Consider the following 17,578-nt stretch of genomic DNA (forward strand, 5'->3'; position numbering starts at 1 on the left):
GCTAGGTTTAATTACCAAATTTTCATCGGTGTTAAGAGCAAATAATATTGGTATTCTTTTAAATGATGTTAAGTCTCTTCATGTTTTATATAAAAAATTATCCGAAGTAAAAACATTTTTAAACTCTTCGTAAATCCAAATTTTATTGCCAAAAAAAAATGTATAGATTTATTAAAAGACTTTTTAACTGCTGAATCAATGGAAAGCGAAAAACGGATTCACTTTTAGTGCTGCATTTCCCTGGGGTCGCTATAGACGCCTGCGAAAAGGATCGTTTTGACATTGTGATCGTAGATGAGGAACAGGAACGGATGGTTGCAATTGAACTGGTTGGGATCGGCGGGCCTGGCGGATCGACTGGAAAAGAGGACAGTGGCCGCCGCCGCGGTGGTTCCCAATTCGTCCACCTTGATCTTGGCCACATGCTGAGCGTCATCGAAGGAAACGTGCTCGGCGGTTAAATCATCGAAGGTGGCATCACCGGTGAACATCTGGGTAATGCCCATATTGGCAAGGATCTAAATAAGATACAAAAAATAAGCTTTATACATAGTAAATAGATTAGATATACTTACCGGAGTGATTCCAGTACGTTGCTCAAACTGGAATTTGGGCAGCGACAATTCGATCTCACGCGGCACACAATTTTCGATCAGCGTCTCCAATGAGTTGGCATCCAGACGGGTAATTACATCGTCAATGGAAACTGCGCTGGACGTCGGCAGGATGAGCACCATGGAAACATCGGACTTATCATCGGGCGTGGCATTTAACTTGTCTGCCGACTCATATTGAGTCCGGAAGGGCAGCCTAAGGATTTGCGATTGCAAGTTTTCGGCGATGTTCATCTTGAACGTGCCCTTCTGTCGCATCATGGGAACCACCTCCTGTATGTTGGGGGTTATGTAAAAGGGCTTTGGAGTGGTCCTCTCCACCTTGAACTGGCTGAGCCACTGGCCCTTCATGTAGGCGGCGTTGGCCAGGACCAACATGGTATTTGAAGTGATTTCATCGGCACTGAGAATGTCGTGGATCTGGTTGTACGTCTTATTTGAGATCCAATCGTTGATTTCCTGGAGTGACTTCATCGGTTGGTTCTTAAAGTCGGTTTGCTTGATTTCATCGTATAGGAGGGTTTTGAAAATTTGAACAACTTCCACCTTCTTGTCCACGAATATGCGGTTCGCAGAAGAGAGCTCCAGCGGATTTTGAAATGCTCGCTTTTCGTCTAGCTTTTTTTGTACGACATATGCGCTCTGTACCTGTGACTTAGAGGAAGCCCAGTTCAGATTCAACCCATTGACCAGCTGTGCCTCCGTGGCTCCGGACGAACCAAAAAAGGCTATGAGTAAAGCATTATAGACGCTGTACGGGGAGAAAAACATGTTGCCGTTCGGATAGTTCTTTCGGATCTGCTTCAGCATTGTTATAGAAAATTCCCTTTCTCCTTCGAATATCCTTGAACGATTCTTTAGTAGAGATTGGTCATGGTTGCCAAATCCGGCTAGGACAATTATAGGGAGTATCCCTAGCAGGAATAAGCTGAGGGTATGCATTTCTGAATTTTGCCTAAAAATGTAATTAAAAAGTTATGGTTATAGATTGGATTGGTTATTAAGTAATGTAAAATAACTCTAACACAAATATATATTTATATACATAAAAAAATATATATATATATTTTATATTTAAAACTTGTTTTAAAACTTAAAGATATCATTTTTAAAAGTCACTAACATTTCAATTTTTTTTTTAAATCTGTACCTAATACGAATTACTCTAAGTTAAGTTTTTCACCAATAGCATTGCTAATCTTTATTTTAACCGCTCCAAAAATATTACTCGGCTTACGAATTTAACCTTGACTTCTTCTTTTTATATTTTTCTTCTTTGAAATAGTAAGAACTCATTGTTTCATTATATTTAATAGTTAAATAACTTGCGGGGTCAGCCAAAGATAACGATACTCTTGGACTTTCCCATGTTATCGATAACAAAAAAAAATAACTGCAAAACCATTGCAAAGCAATATGGTTTTTAAATTATTTGTCATGTGCTTGTACTTTCGCTTGTATTTACTTTTTATTAGATTATGATTATTAGATTGTGAATATATTTGTATTTTAAAAATTAACACGTTTCAGATTTATCTAAGGATGGTTTTTAAAAAGGATGTTTTTTTAAATATAAATTATGTTAAAAAAGAAAAATTATCTTTGTTCGTTTTACTTTATTCTGTAAGTTTATATATTTTCTTGATAATTAATCTCGCAACGTTGCAAAAATATATAAGTATTTTAACATTGATAAGAACATGTTCCACGATCATTAGCATGTTCTTAGGTTTATTCAGTAAATGCTTTGTTTATTGATATTGCTTTTATCAATGTATTCATGTTTTGGAAAATAATAAAAAGCCTTTACAAAACAAAGCCAAAAATAAAAAAATATTGTTAATTACCTTACTCAAGTGATGCACAGATATTATTTCAACACAGCAATTTGAGACGTCTGAACAACTGCACTTACAATCATTGACTAAATCATGAGACAAGTAAACGGCCAAGCCCGACTTTAAAGAGATAAGCTCAGCTGATGCTCAAAAATGTTACGGTCACACCATTTTAGAAAATACTGTTTTCAACACAGAAGTACGAAATTAAGCTTTAAAAAATGTAAACCTATTATATTGTAAACGGATTTTATATATTGTATATATATTTACTTTTTTTCACGGGAAATCGCATTTGAGAGAGCTTATATATATGAAATGTAATTTTATACAAGTACAGGAAACATGTTTAGGTCATGGTTATTTGATCACAATTAATGGGTAAATTCAATTTCTATAGTACAATTGCACCAAAACACAAGTTAAAGTACCTTTAATAGCAGTTCCAAAAAGAAACTACCAATTTTACAGAACTTTGCATGGCAGCGTCCCACTTTTAAGAAATAGATTTTTTTGTAAACGCGCCCATTTTCTATTTGGTTAAAACCGTGACTCCCACCGTGACAGCATACCGATAACCGCGAACGCTTGTGCCACCACCAGCGCCGGTCCTGACCAACACTGGCAGCCACCACCGCCACAGCACAGTCGCGAATTGACAACAAAATTACGCGATAAACAAACCGAATTTGCTGTTCGAAATGAGCGCATCGACGAGCACGTCGGCGACGGCGTCCCAGGACGCCTGTTACATATCGCTATTGGGTCTGGCGGAGTACTTCCGCACCTCGCAGCCGCCGAACATCAAGAAGTGCATCCAGTGCTTGCAGGCGCTCTTCACATTCATGCCGCCCTCGAAGGTCGAGGCGCGCACCCACTTGCAGATGGGCCAAATCCTTATGGCCTACACCAAGAATATCGACCTGGCGCGCAATCACCTGGAGAAGGCGTGGAGCATATCCGAGCCGCTGGCCAACTTCGACGTGAAGTTCGACACCGCCTCCCTGCTGGCCCAGTTGCATCTGCAGACGGACATGAACTCGCACCAGGCCAAGGTGATGTTGAGACGGGCCGTGGAACTGTCGCAACACAACGTCTACTGGCACTGCAAGCTCCTCCTCCAGTTGGCCCAAATCCACGCCAGCGACCGCGAGTACTCGGCGGCATCCGAACTGTTGGCCGTGGGGGCGGAAAGTGCCGACGAGGCGAGCGCCACGTACCTGAAAGTGTTGTTCCTGCTCTCGCGCGCCATGATCCTCATGATCGAGCGCAAGACGAACGATGTACTCGCCCTGCTCAACTCCGCCGGCCAGATTATCGACAACAACATACCCAATCCGCACCAGAAGGAGTACCTGAAGGTGTTCTTTTTGGTGCTGCAGGTGTGCTACTATCTGGCCCTGGGGCAGGTGAAGACGGTGAAGCCCAGTCTCAAGCAACTGCAGATGTCCATACAGACGATAATGGCACCCAACTGGCCCTCGGATGAGGCGATTTTCGGTGCCAATCAGCTGGAGATGTTCGTGTGGCTGCCCAAGGAGCAGCTTTATGTCCTCGTATACCTGGTAACCGTTTCGCACTCCATGATGGCGGGTTACATGGACAAGGCACAGAAGTATACGGAAAAGGCACTAACCCAGATCGAGAAGCTGAAGCAGCAGGAGGACAAGCCTATTCTCTCCGTTTTCAAGGTGATCCTGCTGGAGCATATTGTGATGTGCCGCATGGTGATGGGCAACCGGGAACTGGCCATCCGAGAAATAGCCGCCGCGAGAGATGTTTGCCTGGCTGCTCCGCAACGCAGCCTCCTGCGGCGCCACTCGGCCCAGTTGCACTGTCTCATCGGCCTGTACTCCATGTCCACCAGTTTCTTCGAACACGCCGAGCGGCAGTTTCTTGTGTGCGTGAGCGAGACCACCGAGCGGGACCTGAAACTATTCGCCAACCTCAACCTGGCAATCATCTACCTGCGCACCAAGCGGGACACGGACCTCAAGCAGATTCTGGATGCAGTGTCCACGGAGAACACGCACACGTACAGCAGCCAAGCGTTGATGGGAGGATTTTACTACGTCCAGGGTCTGCACGCCTTCCACAAGAACAGCTTCCACGAGGCCAAGTGAGTGGGCTTGGGATATATATGTCTTGAGGCCTGCCATCAAGCTTTATATTCTCTTCTTTTACAGACGATTCCTTCGCGAAACCCTGAAGATGGCAAACGCTGAAGACCTGAACCGACTGACCAGCTGCTCGCTGGTTCTGCTATCGCACGTCTTTCTCAGCATCGGAAACTCAAAGGAGAGTATGAACATGGTGACGCCGGCCATGCAACTGGCCAGTAAGATACCCGACATCCACGTCCAACTGTGGGGATCGGCAATACTCAAGGACCTGCATCGTATGTCCAAGGATGTGCAGCACGAGAAGGATGCTTATGCCAACCACGTGAAATACTCGGAGAACCTGATTGCCGACCAGCGCAAGTGCGTCCAGAGTGCGCACCACGAGCTGGTGAACTGGTTTCAGGGCGATCCGCCCGTGACGAGCGGTCCGCCTGCCGCCGCCATCCTGCTCCTGCCCGAATCCTCCGTCGCAGCCTCAGCCGGTGCCATTGCCTCCACGTCGGCGGCCATGCAACCCGCGGGGCAGTACGGCCAGTTCTACTAGCAATGAGGCGATGATGCAATTTACCATTTAAGCTTTTATTTGTAATCTACAATCTAGCGACTAAGTTAAAACTAAAGATGTTCTAAAGTTGTGAATTTTGTCATAAACAGTGTTCCCAAGGGGAAGAGTAGACGGAAATGTAATCAGATGAGTCTTGCGATTTTGAGTGGTTAAACATTTTTCACTTTCCGCTTCGGTTGAACGGAGATGGGCAAAGAAGACAAAACCCGGATAATAATCATTTGTGCAATCGGGAGAAAGTAATGAGCAACTTTGACTGGAGATTTGCACATTTCCCATATCAACTTAAAGTATCATTGCAGACTCAGTCATCTCATTAAGGTCTTCCTTAAGGGTTCCGCTTCCGTTCTCCTTGTTGCTGAGAAATGTGAAGTGCACCAGGCGCTTGTCGTGCTGCTCGTGGGTGGCCAAATGGGACCTCATATCGGGCATCGACTTGAACTCCTCGCTGCACACCGGGCAGATGTAGATGCGATCGCCCTGGTGGGTGCGCTGATGCATCTGGCAGTCGCCCCGTTGGGTGAAGGTCTTCGAGCAGAATGGGCAGACGTACGGCCGCTCGCCCGTGTGCGTCCTCCGATGATTCTTCAGCACATTGAGGGCGGTGAATCTCATGGGGCACAGGTCGCATGCGTATGGCCGTTCGCCCGTGTGCTTCCGTTTGTGCTTGGCCAGGGAGCAACTGGTCGTGAACTTGGCCAAGCACACATCGCACTCGAAGGGCTTGTCGCCGGTGTGGGTGCGGGCATGAGAGGCTAGCTCCGCCTTGGTCACGAACGAGTGCGGGCAGAGCTCGCACTTGAAGCTCTTTGTCTCGGAGTGACGCAGCTTGTGCTGGCGCAGATTGGCGTTCTGGGTGAAGCTTTTCCCGCAGATATTGCACACGAACGGTTTCTCCCCGGTGTGTATGCGCATGTGGTCACGCAGAGTGGATAGCATGGTGAATACTGCAAAATAGGGAGTCGATTGATTAATTGTGCTCAATGGGTTTGCATCCAACTCACCCTTCTGACAGACGGTGCACTGATTGCGCAGATTCCGCTTGTGCCCCTGCACCATGTGCTTGCTCAGCTGCTCCTTGGAGTCACACTGCATCCCGCACTCCGGGCAGTTGTGCGCACTATGGTTGGCTTGATGCTCGGCCAGGTGATCTGGCGATACGAAGACCTTTTCACACTCGTTGCACTTAAAGTTTCGGTTGATGCAGCCCTTCTGACGTCTATGAATCATCAAGGATTTTTCCAGCGCAAAGCCCGCATTGCAGTGATCGCAGTGGTACTTGAGCTCAGTGGTCAAGGCTGCACTTGCGCTGCTTACTGCCACTGTGATTGGTCCACCGACTGCATTTAGGGATTTGCGGTTACTTCCCAACCGAAGCGGCTTGGATGGAGAAGCTGCTTCGGTCGAAGGCGTGGCCTGTTCATCCGGCTTTAACACTGCCCGCCGGCGAGAAGATCTCTTAGTCGGCAGGGCTAGTTGTACTTCCGTAACATCCTTCTTGGGATCTACAGGCTCGTCCTGCTTTTCATTCTGCTGCTGCGTCAGGAGCTTGGCAGCGCTCTTCCTTGTGGTGACCTGCGGAGCGGGTACTGTGATTACCTCCGCCTCGTGGTCGACTTCCTCGAATATGTCCAGGTTACACTCCCTGATCTGCTGCTCCAGCTCGTTGTCGTCGCCTTCGTAAATGACATTGGTTTGTGTGAACACCACTTCCTTTTCGTCCTTCAAGCTGCCCTGGACATGTAGGATGAGGTTGGTGGTCGACTCGACGGGCTCATCCGGCAGCTCGTAGTCGAAGACTTCACCCTCGCCCTCATAATCCAGGTCCACTGAACTCGTTGACTTGATCAGGCAGGTGGTCTGTTCGGCATTTGTGGTGGCCACCGCATCCGTTTGCACGCCGGCTGTGCATCTGCTGGGCTCCCAACTTACGGTCTGCACAGCCTGATCCGACGTGACCACTGGACAACTGTGCGGCACCTTGTTTTCGGGCTCCTCGGGCAGGGCATTCGGCAGCAATTGGCGCAGGGTGCGGCTGGAGTTCTCGCACTTGATCTTGAAGGTGTAGCATCGATTGACTTCACCCAAGCAACTTATGCACACTTTCTCGGGCAGATTATCGTGGCGGCGAGGCTTAAAACAGAGCGTTTACCCCGATTAAAATGGAAATCCGGGTTACTTAAGGGTCGCTTACCTTGGTTTTGGTAAAATCCCTGATCATGTCCGCCAGGCAGCCGCCTGATCCTCCGTCGTAAATGGACAGGAAGGGTCCCGTCGAGCACAGGCAGGTCAGGCAGATCTTATCCACATCCATTTCGCAACGCAATCGCTTCTCTTGGTTTTAAAACAACAAAAAATTAATAAACAAGCGGTGCGACCGCACTTCGTTTAACAGTAAATACCAAGCGATAACAGAATTCAGAAATATAAATGCAGTCTGGTCACACCTAAATTGATGTAGGCGGGACTTCTTAAAGTTTTCATATTTCAAAAATAATTATAATTCAAATAAGGTATCGGTTTTGGTAACTGTTACGTTAAAGGAACTACTTGTTTCCAAATTTCTTATTAATATATGCAATAATAGGCGTACTACAAACGCTGGATTTACCATTCAATCGGACTTTTATAAAACTTAAACAGATTAATAAATTTAAAATTTTTAAAAATTTCAACAACAGAAAACTAATTTGTTTTGTACTTCCGATAACCAATATATGTTTCAGTTTTCATTCTGATTTTTAAATAATCATTATAGTCACGGAATTATCGCTCATCCCTATTAATTTGAGGTGTTTGACCAAAAGATAAGCTCGTTTAACCGCAATCAGTACAACATAACTTAATCAGATCGAAACTATGTCGAAATCCGAAGAGTTCACATTCCGGCGTGCTAAGGCTGATGATATAAAGGATGTGTTATCTATGATTCAGGTTAAGATTTTTAAAATTACATTCTTTTTTTGTAATATTTAAGAGTTTTTGTTTGAAATATAGGAACTAGCTGACTTTGAGAAAATGAGCAATGGCCCGCAGCTTACCGAGGAGGGTAAGAAACTCAGTTTGAAATTAATTAATAATCCAATTTACTATTTGCTTTCCAATCACAGATCTTAAAAGAGATGCAGGATTAACTGGGGGTCAAGAATATTGTGAAGTTTATGTACTTATAGACAATGCTAATAAGTGAGTCCAACAAATATTTTATATAAAAATAAAAAAATAATAACCTATATATTATGACATATTTACATTATCAGCCAGGCAATTGGCTACTCCATATGCTACAAGGCATACTCCACTTGGCAGGGTCGCTACTTCTTCGTCGAGGACATCTACGTGCGCCCAGAGCACCGAAAGCGTGGCGCCGGCAAGCGAATCTTCCTGGAGGTCTCCGCCCGGGCAGTGGAGCTCCAATGCCCGCGCCTGGAGTTCAATGTTCTGGAGTGGAACCCAGCCCGCCAATTCTACGAACGCCTCGGAGCCGTGGATTTGACAGCCAAAGAGGGCTGGCACTACTACCGCGTTGAGGAGCAGCAGCTGACCAAATTGGCCAAGGATCTGGCTGCATACAAGACTTGATGGGTTTTCAACTTTTACTTCTTTATAGTAGAAAGATAAATAATTAATAATACTTGACCATAGGCCATATGTATGTGGTACGAGTACATTGCAATTACTTTATATTCAATTTGGCTGCTCACTGATCCCCAGCCACACTGGCTATGACATGGATCTGCATGCTCTTCGTGGAGTTGTAGACCTGTCCGGGCGGAAAGGGATGCACCTTAGAGTGGGCATCGGTCTTGCTCTTGCCCCCGGCCGTGTACTTGGACAATCGAATGCTGGGCATGGGCAGAAAGCCGGTACTCAGCGGCATCACATCCAGGGATATGGAATGACTGTCCACGTCCTTCATGGAAACCACACCTAGAAGGTTCAGTTGTAAATCGTTAGTCAATCAATCACACAAAACACTGAACATCGAAGCTAAGCTAATTTTGTATAGTGTTAAATGTAACCAATCAAAAGCAAGGGCAAATCTAGTTAGTGCTACGTGTCTCCCATTCCAGAGAACTTACCCATATCTTAAAATGCAAAAGTGAATCGTGTGTAGAAAAATCAGAATTAAATCATAAGCAAAGACAGGCAGGATAAGAAAAAAGACTCCAACTCACCCGCTGAGCGACCGCAAACGGCCCACAAATTCTGATCGTTAAGTACTTCGTACATCAAATCCGTGTACGGATTCTCATGGACCTTGGTTATCTTCAGGTTCAGGTTGCAAACGGTGCGCAGGCGGCACAGCTCATTGGGTTCCAGCTGAGCCTGCAGCTTGAAGAGCGTAGTGTAGTCCACAAGATCAAAAGCGCATCCATAGGTTCTCCACACATCCGGTTGCGAAAGTGGAGCGTATTTAATAACAAAATGCACTTTAACGACAGGCAGTTCGTGCTCGGTTTTGAGGGGCTCAACTTGGATCTCATATAGATATGTGACTGTTAGCGATTTGTAGATTTCCTACAAAATAACAATGGAAATCATTAAAAGACATTGGACTACCTTGGCGCTCCACTTACTATGGGCTGATGGGGCTCGGGATTGAGATCTCGCAGTTGCACACCGGGTACATCACACTTGACCTGAGCATTCTGCAGAAGGAGATGTGCATCCAGGCCCTTCATGATCACCTGTAAGAACTTCTGAGTGCCGCACGTATGAAGCCGGCAAGTGGCCTCCATGGCTGGTTGAAATTCCACGGGAATCGGCAGCTCAGTGCGGGACCACGGGCAACTTAGGGCAATGTGGTGCTCATGGACACTCTTGGACACCTTACGGCCCGGCATATCCGTCAGAACCTCCAGTGGAATTTTGCGTTCCTCGAACGACTTGAATTGCAGCAGCGGAACCTGCAGTAGACTTTCAAAGGATGCATCTTCATTATAAGCGGCTACATCCTCCGAGTTCCGCGCCTGTCGTATGCGTAGGTTCTTTGAGCAACGCAGTGTGATTTTTGCATCGGGCGGAAAGATGAAACTTCCGCCGGAAACATTCAGAGTAATCGGTTGCACCATACCGGCAATAAGAGTCTTGAACTCCAGCGTGGCACTGGCTGGCTTGGTGCTGATCTCAAAGCTGGGAGGCGTAAATGGAAGCTGCTCGGACAAGAACTCCAGGCTGGACATGCTGACGCAGAGCTGAATGACAAACACAAAGGAACAATTGAAATATGGATTAGGAAAAACCACTAAGAAGACCACCAACCTGTTTGAACTGCCAGCTGCCCACTCGAGTGGCCTTTGCCTTGAGTTCGATCAAATTGACGCCTGGTTGAAGGGCAATGTTCTCTGCCTGCACAAAGTTGGTGAAGTCCGCCTGGACACTGGGCGAGAGCTTCCGCTTGGTGCTGCTCGTCCGACGCACGGGCTGCTTGCTCTTGGGCATGTCGCAGGCCACGGCTGCTGAGTGCAAACGATTGTCCTGTTTGTAGACAAGCTGCAGGGACACCTTCAGGCGGGTCGTGGTGGACCCGTCCTTGACCTTCACCGCCGACGGGGAGGAAGTCAGAGACACGTTTTCCATGGCTAGTTCCAAAGGAGCCGCTTGCAACTCATAGCAAAGCTTTATATTTTCAGCGACGATCCCACGCGGGTAGAGGCTCTCCACTTTCAGCTGCACCAGGATGTAATCATCTTGAATAATAGGTTTTGGTGTGACAACCTCAATGTCCAGGACGCGAAAATGATCCTCTAGCACACAAAAGTTGGCATTCTCCATGGACGGCTGAGCCGATAGAGTTGTCTTCAGAGTTTTGAGCGATTTAAGGAACTCATCGAAATAGAAAGTTCGCACTAAAGTCTCCAGTTCGGCGCAACACGATATAGAGCTACAGGTCTTGGTGTACGCCAGCGAGTCGCCCATCTTGCGGTAGCAGTTGGCCAGTTCGAGCAGCGTCTGGGAGCTCAGCATATGCCAGTTTTCGGCCTTCAGTTCCCTGAGGAGATCCGTGAAGAATCCAACCGCCTTGTGCGGTTCATTTAGGGCACAGTAGAAGTTTCCCAGATCCAAGCCCACCAAACGAGCCGAACGCAAGCGGGTTACATGTTTGTACGTACTGATGGCCAACTCCGCCAGCTCCAGGTAGAGCTTCTGGAATGCCTGATTGGAGCCCAATGCCTCCTTAAGCTGCTCGGCCGCCGATTTTTTGGGCTTGCGGTTGGGAGAACGTTCCCGCAGCTGAGGTGTGGCCTGCAGGAACTGCTGCGGCTCCGGCGGGGCATCCCCTATACCCGACGACAGCTGCACCACTATGTGAAGCTGCTCCGAAGTGGGCGTACAGCCGGGCAAAAGGCCACACAGTTTGCCCAGCTCATAGAGCTTGTCCTTGGCCAAGTTCCAGATGGGAGCGCAGTGCTGGAAGCAGGTAACCTCGTTGGGTTCCATGGCCTGCTCGCACAGCTGCAGAACCTCCAGAGCGCAAACGAACTCCCAGCAGCAAAGGGCGCCCTCCTGGCACTCCAGCTTAATGAACTCCACCTCGCGCAGCGTGGAGAAGAGGAAGTTGAGCAGTCGTTTTGCGATCTCCGGGATGTCGTTGCAGGTGAGCAGCAGATAGGCCTGCCTCTCGAACAGATAGTTGCGGAACTCCAGCAGGGAGACGCCCTCGTCGCGTATCTTGTTGCGCATTTCGAACCGGTCCGGCCGGGTCAGGCAAATGCCATGGAATGCGTCCAAGGGCCGCCGAAAGTGGTTCAGCCACTGCTGCTTCTCGTTGAGGCCAGTGTGCGTTACGAACTGCGAGAACATGGCGTCCAGTTCGTCGTACTGTATCAGCGCCTCGGTGGGCAGCTCCAGCTTCTCGAAGATCAGCGCCAAGTCCTCCTGCATGAAGAAATACTGGCGAAAGTCCCAGCCCTCAAGGTTCCGCTTTTCGCGCTTGCTCCGTATGAGTTCCTCGTACTTCACAATGTTGCGATTGTAGCTGGTGAGCATCAGAAAGCGGATGCGCTGCACCAGGCAGCGGAACGACTCCGTGGACTTCTGCTCGAACTTGGCCGGGTTCAGGACGGAGATGCAGCGATCGTCGTTCTTGGTGCTGAAGTCCAGTCGAATCTTGTCCAGCACCGTGGTGCGTGGCATAAAGTTCTTGGTCTTCCGCATGTCCAATGTCTCCACCAGCAGAATCATCCAGTCCGAGACGCCGTAACTGGTCAAAAGTTTGAGCCAAGTATCAATCTCCTCCCTGGTGGAGGCCTTGTAGGCGTCAACGTCCTTGAGTAAAAGAGTTTATTGAAGGTGAGTCCATCTGTCCTTGAGGCTAAGCCAACTCACATTGCATTCCGTGACGAAGATGTGCAATATTGGGTGCTCCAAGATGCTCCAGTCACCTTTCTTGTACTTCTCCAGAGCAGCCACATTGAACTGCTGGGTCTGTGCCTCCAGACGAACATGTTTAGTGGGGCGTTGGAAGGTGCGTCTCCACTCGCATGTGTCCAAGGGGATGGCATTCAGGATTTGCGACTCCAGTGAGCGAAACAGCGGGCCCGAGCCGGAATCTAAAAAAGTGTTCTTTCATTAGATTGGCATGCATTTAATATTATTGTTTACAACTCACACGTAATGATGGGCTTTATCTGCATTGTTTTTGTGGTGTTTTTTTTGTTTATTTCATTGGATTAACGAAAGCCACCCAACTTTCTGTGCCAAACAGCTGATTTTAGAGCGAGGGCGTGGGAATCGATTGTAATTTGAGTTTATCTTATCAATTATCGACTGGAAATGTTTAATGTATTAAAATCTCTTTGAAGAGCCTTAATCTTTATACAAAACATTTAAATTAAATAAAATAATCCTATCTATTCATTTTGAGCATTTTCTGGGTACTCCACAGGTGTTTTTCTTCAGCCCTGATCATGGGCGTAGCCAAGAGGGTTTAAAATAATAAACTGGAAAACTAGATAAATGTAGCTATGAAATTGCACTTAAAACCTTGTTAGACTTATTTTATTTAATGGAATTTAGGAATATTTGTTTATATTTGTTATTTTACAATCAAAATTTAACCTATATATTTTTTATTGCAATCAAAGTTTAACAGATTTTATTTTGCAAAAAAACGAGTTCCTTCCTTCTAAGCGTTTTCAAAAATATAAAAATGAATATTGAAAGTGGCGCCCACGACGAAGAACAGCCTAGAAATTGACTTTCTCTTACACAAATGAAACCTACTACTACCTTGAAGTCCTTACGCATCCATGGATCCCCTTTGCCCCACCCCTGTCTTTGCTAGCTTGGCTAAAAATCGATACCACCCACTATCGCCTATCGAACAGCTGACAGTGAAATCAACTTTGGAAGCCAATTGGAAACAATGCAGAGCAAAAATTAAAATAAGTCTTTAACACGCCAGCAACAGAAACTCGACCAGGACACTTTCACTGAATGCTCGACCAGGACACGGCCGGAGAATAGCCAATCCCAGAATGGACATGGCCAGGAGCATCTTTGGCCGCGATCATGAGGGTTACGTGGGCCGTGAAGAGCATACGGTAAGCGCAAATTGACCAGAAAAGATTGCTTATCATGGTAATTAATATTTATCGTTCCACCCTGGCACTGCCAACAGCGCAAACTGCAGAACCTGGGCTCGGAAGACGATCTGGGCGAGCTGCCGCCCATGATGGAGGAGTTGAGTGTGGTCGATGGGATTCGGCCCAATCCCGGGGGACCCTTCTCAGCCCTGACCGCCTCAATGTGGCCCCAAGAAATTCTAGCCAAGCTGGGCGGCGGCGCAGAGCTGGCCTCCGGGCCAAACGACCAGCCGGAGTACCGTTTCGATGAATTCGGCTTCCGGGTGGAAGAGGAGGACGGACCGGAGCAGAGCTCCAACAAGCTGCTCAGCATCCCGTTCGTGGAGGACGCCCAGCAGCGACTGCAGTGGATCGCGCACCTGGAATTCTCGCACAACAAGGAGGCCACCGAGTTGAGTTGGGAGCATGTGGATGTGATGCTTCCACGCACCGAAAAGCTGCGCAACATGGTCCGCCAGGGCATCCCCCACACCCTGCGCGCCCAGATGTGGATGCGCCTGTCTGGAGCGCTGGCCAAGAAGCAGAAGAGCGAGACCAGCTACCATGACATAGTCAAGGGTAGGATCTCACACGAAAAGTCGCCATGGCATATGTTCATTCATTTCCTCCTCTTTTGTTAGCCTCCAGCAATGACCAGTTGATGACTTCAAAACAGATCGAAAAGGACCTACTGCGTATCCTGCCCACGAATGCCTGCTTTAGCAATCCGAACGGCACAGGCATTCCCCGCCTGCGACGCATCTTGAGGGGCATTGCGTGGCTCTTCCCCGACATTGGCTACTGCCAGGGCACCGGCGTGATCGTGGCCTGTCTGCTGCTGTTCATGGAGGAGGAGAACGCCTTCTGGATGATGGCGACCATTGTGGAGGACCTGCTGCCAGCCTCCTACTACAGTTCCACGCTGCTGGGCATACAGGCGGATCAGCGGGTGATGCAAACGCTCATAGCCAATTACCTGAGCAGCGTGGACGAGTCGTTGCGAAAGCACGACATCGAGCTATCGCTGATCACGCTGCACTGGTTCCTCACCCTGTTCGCCAACGTGGTGCATATGAAGATTCTGGTGCGTATCTGGGACTGGTTCTTCTACGAGGGCTCCATCGTGCTCTTTCAACTGACGCTGGGCATGCTCAAGGTGAAGGAGCAGGATTTGAAGCACCTCGAAAACTCCGCTCAGATCTTCAACTCGCTTTCGGACATTCCCGGCGAGGTCACCGACGTCGAAGTGCTCTTCCGCCAAGCCCTGGAGGTGGGCGGATCCCTTAGCCAGACGGTAATCGACACCCATCGTCGGCGCCACCTGGCGTACCTCATGGCCGATCAAGGCCACCAGATAGGAAACCCCGAGGCTGCACCCAATCTGCCCAAGCAGCAGCTTGCCCGGCGACAGGTGCGCAAGAGCAAGTCTATCCTGGAGGCCTTCCTCTTTCGCGGCGACGCCAGCGAAGGCGATCAGCTGAAGAACAAGAACATACGGCAAACAGAGATCCTCGTAGACCTAAGGGAGGCTATTCTGAAAGTGGGTCGCCACTTTATAACCATTGAGCCCAAGCTTTCCGGCCACATTCAGCTGACTGCCAACTATAGCACCGAGTCGCATGCCAAGGATCACGAGAACTTCATCAATGTGGCCAGGACGCGGAAGCGTCGGGCCAAAGCTCTGCACGACTTCGAGCGGCACGACGACGATGAGTTGGGCTTTCGGCGTAACGACATAATCACGATCATCAGCCAAAAGGACGAACACTGCTGGGTGGGTGAGCTAAACGGCCTGCGCGGTTGGTTTCCGGCCAAGTTCGTGGAGCTGCTGGACGAGCGGAGCAAGCTGTACACCTCGGCGGGCGACGATGCCATCTCGGAGACGGTGACGGATCTGGTGCGGGGCACCTTGGCGCCGGCCATTAAGGCTTTTCTGGAGCACGGCATGAAGAGGCCCACATTTCTGGGCGGACCAATCCACCCATGGCTATACATTGAAGAGGCGGCCACGCGGGAGGTGGAGAAGGACTTCGAGTCGGTGTACAGCCGCCTGGTGCTCTGCAAAACGTATCGCCTGGACGAGGATGGCAAGGTGCTCACGCCCGAGGAACTGCTCTACCGCTGCGTCCAGGCCATTAATCAGACGCATGACGACGCCCATGCCCAGATGGACGTAAAGCTGCGCTCGCTCATCTGTCTGGGTCTCAACGAGCAAGTGCTGCATCTCTGGCTGGAAGTGCTGTGCGCCTGCCAGGAGGTCGTCCAGAAGTGGTACCACTCGTGGAGCTTCATCGACTCACCCGGCTGGGTGCAGATCAAGTGCGAACTGCGCATCCTCTCGCAGTTCGCCTTCAATCTGAATCCCGACTGGGAGTTGCCCCCGAAGCGCGGCAAGGAGTCGCAGCCATTGAAGGACGGGGTACGGGACATGCTGGTGAAGCACCACCTCTTCTCGTGGGATCTGTGAGGCCCGCTTCCGCCTTGTACAGAGTTCCATAATCGTTTGCAATCGGCAGCGTATCCAATATCTCATTGCCCCTTCTCGTTTCAATCATTTTCAAGTGCAATCGCAATCGTTTAAATCATAGCAGCTAGCATTCGCTTTTTAGGTACTTCGTTGTTGTCGTACTCCTTACTTAAGTGCTTTATCATAACGATCTTTAGCTGTAACTATGACTTTAAATTCGCCCTATGTATAGCTCGAGCCGTTTGTTTACTTAACGTCCATCCATTATTATAAATCTTAGACCACACACAACTCTACTAAATTACAAATGTAACGTACCTTTAAATTGAAATCAAATCTTATAAAGTACATACATATTTATAACTATATACACATAGATGTTTAACTGTCTAAATGCATTTCATTAAAGTTTAATATATATATTTAAATTGTACAGAAGACGAAAGTTTCTAGTTGCACACCAGACCCAGGTAGTCGTCCATCAAGGTGCCAATGGCAAACTAAGAGAAATGGAAATTAGGATGCAAAAAATCTTGTATCTACGATGAAACTTACGATTCCCGTGGCGTCCACTCGTGTTCCCACAATCTTTAGCCGTATTTTATCCTCTCCGGAAATGACCACGTCCTCATCTTTGCTCTTGTAGCAGGGCGGATTGCCATTTGGACAGAATTGCATATCGGCGGGAATTGACTGGAGAAGTAATCACTTGCTAGTATATAATTCCAAGACTATAACTATGTTGTTTCACCCACGTGATGAGAGATGAAGCAGGACAGCGGACCGATCTCTGCAAACATGCCCACTTTGTTGATCTGCTTGACCACCGCGTCCAGTACTTCGCCCTTAAACGGCCGGAAGACGATGGCCTTGTATTTCACCGGATACACCACGAATCCCTGGCCCGGCTGAATGACACCGGATCCGATCTGATCTATCGTCGTCACGGCTATCACGAATCCATACTTTCCCGTACAGGTGCCCTCCACCTCGGAGTAGAGTTTCTGCTTCACGGTTTCCAGCAGTTGCGGACCAAAGTAGCGTGGATGCAGCAGGATCTCGTGCTCCAGCGATATCTGCGGTGGATAGGGATCAGCACCTTCTTTCTGCACTCCGGAATAACTAACTTACGTGGTAAAACATTGTAAATTATGTTTTATTTTGTTAAAAACTGCAATAAACAGCCGGAACCGCTCAAAAGACGCTGCTGACAGTGTGACCGTACTTGGCGACGAAAAAAAAACGATTTCGAGGGAAATTTACCGCCAATTATAAATAAAGATCTGGTTAGCGCGGGAAATTCAAATAAAGCTAACGGAAAGTAATTAAAATACTTAATGCTAATATCACGAATTTTTTTTTAATTTTAATTTAATTTAACTGTTTCGTTTCGCATTGATT

The 17,578-nt window shown here is 48.0% G+C and overlaps 7 protein-coding genes across 8 annotated transcripts; 3 read left to right on the top strand and 4 right to left on the bottom strand.

Moving 5' to 3' along the window:
• Nucleotides 1-124: 124 nt before the first annotated feature.
• On the bottom strand, nucleotides 125-2,556 carry LOC108134495 (serine protease inhibitor 88Ea). Its single transcript, XM_017254819.2, has 3 exons — nucleotides 2,462-2,556; nucleotides 576-1,569; nucleotides 125-518 (listed from the first exon to the last, which is right to left on the bottom strand). The coding sequence occupies exons 2-3, from the start codon at nucleotides 1,554-1,556 to the stop codon at nucleotides 225-227; spliced, it is 1,275 nt and encodes a 424-aa protein (XP_017110308.1). The 5' UTR covers nucleotides 1,557-1,569; nucleotides 2,462-2,556; the 3' UTR covers nucleotides 125-224.
• Nucleotides 2,557-3,078: 522 nt separating this feature from the next.
• Nucleotides 3,079-5,262, top strand: LOC108150732 (MAU2 chromatid cohesion factor homolog). Its single transcript, XM_017279037.2, has 2 exons — nucleotides 3,079-4,571; nucleotides 4,639-5,262. The coding sequence occupies exons 1-2, from the start codon at nucleotides 3,154-3,156 to the stop codon at nucleotides 5,117-5,119; spliced, it is 1,899 nt and encodes a 632-aa protein (XP_017134526.1). The 5' UTR covers nucleotides 3,079-3,153; the 3' UTR covers nucleotides 5,120-5,262.
• LOC108150719 (zinc finger protein 436) lies at nucleotides 5,139-8,477 on the bottom strand. The gene is made up of 4 exons (XM_017279025.2): nucleotides 8,393-8,477; nucleotides 7,335-7,474; nucleotides 6,145-7,273; nucleotides 5,139-6,087 (listed from the first exon to the last, which is right to left on the bottom strand). Exons 2-4 carry the CDS (start codon nucleotides 7,452-7,454, stop codon nucleotides 5,426-5,428), a joined length of 1,911 nt encoding a protein of 636 aa, XP_017134514.2. The 5' UTR covers nucleotides 7,455-7,474; nucleotides 8,393-8,477; the 3' UTR covers nucleotides 5,139-5,425.
• LOC108134502 (thialysine N-epsilon-acetyltransferase) lies at nucleotides 7,798-8,774 on the top strand. Its single transcript, XM_017254831.2, has 4 exons — nucleotides 7,798-8,074; nucleotides 8,138-8,189; nucleotides 8,251-8,326; nucleotides 8,401-8,774. Exons 1-4 carry the CDS (start codon nucleotides 8,000-8,002, stop codon nucleotides 8,720-8,722), a joined length of 525 nt encoding a protein of 174 aa, XP_017110320.1. The 5' UTR covers nucleotides 7,798-7,999; the 3' UTR covers nucleotides 8,723-8,774.
• LOC108150708 (trafficking protein particle complex subunit 10) lies at nucleotides 8,727-12,882 on the bottom strand. 2 transcript variants are annotated; one of them, XM_017278984.2, is made up of 7 exons: nucleotides 12,756-12,882; nucleotides 12,473-12,696; nucleotides 10,406-12,412; nucleotides 9,721-10,338; nucleotides 9,319-9,661; nucleotides 9,223-9,228; nucleotides 8,727-9,070 (listed from the first exon to the last, which is right to left on the bottom strand). In XM_017278984.2, the coding sequence occupies exons 1-7, from the start codon at nucleotides 12,778-12,780 to the stop codon at nucleotides 8,841-8,843; spliced, it is 3,453 nt and encodes a 1,150-aa protein (XP_017134473.1). In that variant the 5' UTR covers nucleotides 12,781-12,882; the 3' UTR covers nucleotides 8,727-8,840. The 2 variants fall into 2 exon arrangements, with proteins under 2 accessions (XP_017134473.1, XP_017134492.1); XM_017279003.2 differs by lacking the exon at nucleotides 9,223-9,228.
• A 584-nt stretch (nucleotides 12,883-13,466) lies between these two features.
• On the top strand, nucleotides 13,467-16,605 carry LOC108135448 (small G protein signaling modulator 3 homolog). The gene is made up of 3 exons (XM_017256194.2): nucleotides 13,467-13,689; nucleotides 13,767-14,289; nucleotides 14,352-16,605. The coding sequence occupies exons 1-3, from the start codon at nucleotides 13,624-13,626 to the stop codon at nucleotides 16,175-16,177; spliced, it is 2,415 nt and encodes an 804-aa protein (XP_017111683.1). The 5' UTR covers nucleotides 13,467-13,623; the 3' UTR covers nucleotides 16,178-16,605.
• On the bottom strand, nucleotides 16,572-17,396 carry LOC108135458 (DNA-directed RNA polymerase II subunit RPB7). The gene is made up of 4 exons (XM_017256205.2): nucleotides 17,309-17,396; nucleotides 16,933-17,253; nucleotides 16,733-16,870; nucleotides 16,572-16,677 (listed from the first exon to the last, which is right to left on the bottom strand). The coding sequence occupies exons 1-4, from the start codon at nucleotides 17,318-17,320 to the stop codon at nucleotides 16,627-16,629; spliced, it is 522 nt and encodes a 173-aa protein (XP_017111694.1). The 5' UTR covers nucleotides 17,321-17,396; the 3' UTR covers nucleotides 16,572-16,626.
• Between the last annotated feature and the right edge of the window lie 182 nt (nucleotides 17,397-17,578).

This window comes from Drosophila elegans, unplaced genomic scaffold (genome assembly GCF_018152505.1).
Source record: "Drosophila elegans isolate 14027-0461.03 unplaced genomic scaffold, ASM1815250v1 contig_476, whole genome shotgun sequence".
Lineage (NCBI taxonomy): Eukaryota > Metazoa > Arthropoda > Insecta > Diptera > Drosophilidae > Drosophila > Drosophila elegans.

Excerpts from the sequence above, each read along its gene's own strand:
- LOC108134495 (XM_017254819.2), bottom strand. The coding sequence starts at position 1,556 with ATGCATACCCTCAGCTTATTCCTGCTAGGGATACTCCCTATAATTGTC. Across the intron at positions 519-575 it reads AACGTACTGGAATCACTCCG|ATCCTTGCCAATATGGGCAT; the intron begins GTAAGTATATCT and ends TATCTTATTTAG.
- LOC108150732 (XM_017279037.2), top strand. The coding sequence starts at position 3,154 with ATGAGCGCATCGACGAGCACGTCGGCGACGGCGTCCCAGGACGCCTGT. Across the intron at positions 4,572-4,638 it reads AACAGCTTCCACGAGGCCAA|ACGATTCCTTCGCGAAACCC; the intron begins GTGAGTGGGCTT and ends CTTCTTTTACAG.
- LOC108150719 (XM_017279025.2), bottom strand. The coding sequence starts at position 7,454 with ATGGATGTGGATAAGATCTGCCTGACCTGCCTGTGCTCGACGGGACCC. Across the intron at positions 7,274-7,334 it reads GGGATTTTACCAAAACCAAG|CCTCGCCGCCACGATAATCT; the intron begins GTAAGCGACCCT and ends CTCTGTTTTAAG. Across the intron at positions 6,088-6,144 it reads GTGCACCGTCTGTCAGAAGG|TATTCACCATGCTATCCACT; the intron begins GTGAGTTGGATG and ends CCTATTTTGCAG.
- LOC108134502 (XM_017254831.2), top strand. The coding sequence starts at position 8,000 with ATGTCGAAATCCGAAGAGTTCACATTCCGGCGTGCTAAGGCTGATGAT. Across the intron at positions 8,075-8,137 it reads ATGTGTTATCTATGATTCAG|GAACTAGCTGACTTTGAGAA; the intron begins GTTAAGATTTTT and ends TTTGAAATATAG. Across the intron at positions 8,327-8,400 it reads CTTATAGACAATGCTAATAA|CCAGGCAATTGGCTACTCCA; the intron begins GTGAGTCCAACA and ends TTACATTATCAG.
- LOC108150708 (XM_017278984.2), bottom strand. The coding sequence starts at position 12,780 with ATGCAGATAAAGCCCATCATTACGT. Across the intron at positions 12,697-12,755 it reads GATAAAGCCCATCATTACGT|ATTCCGGCTCGGGCCCGCTG; the intron begins GTGAGTTGTAAA and ends ACACTTTTTTAG. Across the intron at positions 12,413-12,472 it reads TCTTCGTCACGGAATGCAAT|GACGTTGACGCCTACAAGGC; the intron begins GTGAGTTGGCTT and ends CTTTTACTCAAG.
- LOC108135448 (XM_017256194.2), top strand. The coding sequence starts at position 13,624 with ATGGACATGGCCAGGAGCATCTTTGGCCGCGATCATGAGGGTTACGTG. Across the intron at positions 13,690-13,766 it reads TGGGCCGTGAAGAGCATACG|CGCAAACTGCAGAACCTGGG; the intron begins GTAAGCGCAAAT and ends CACTGCCAACAG. Across the intron at positions 14,290-14,351 it reads CTACCATGACATAGTCAAGG|CCTCCAGCAATGACCAGTTG; the intron begins GTAGGATCTCAC and ends CTCTTTTGTTAG.
- LOC108135458 (XM_017256205.2), bottom strand. Across the intron at positions 16,871-16,932 it reads CCTGCTTCATCTCTCATCAC|TCAATTCCCGCCGATATGCA; the intron begins GTGGGTGAAACA and ends TTACTTCTCCAG. Across the intron at positions 16,678-16,732 it reads GAGTGGACGCCACGGGAATC|TTTGCCATTGGCACCTTGAT; the intron begins GTAAGTTTCATC and ends CATTTCTCTTAG.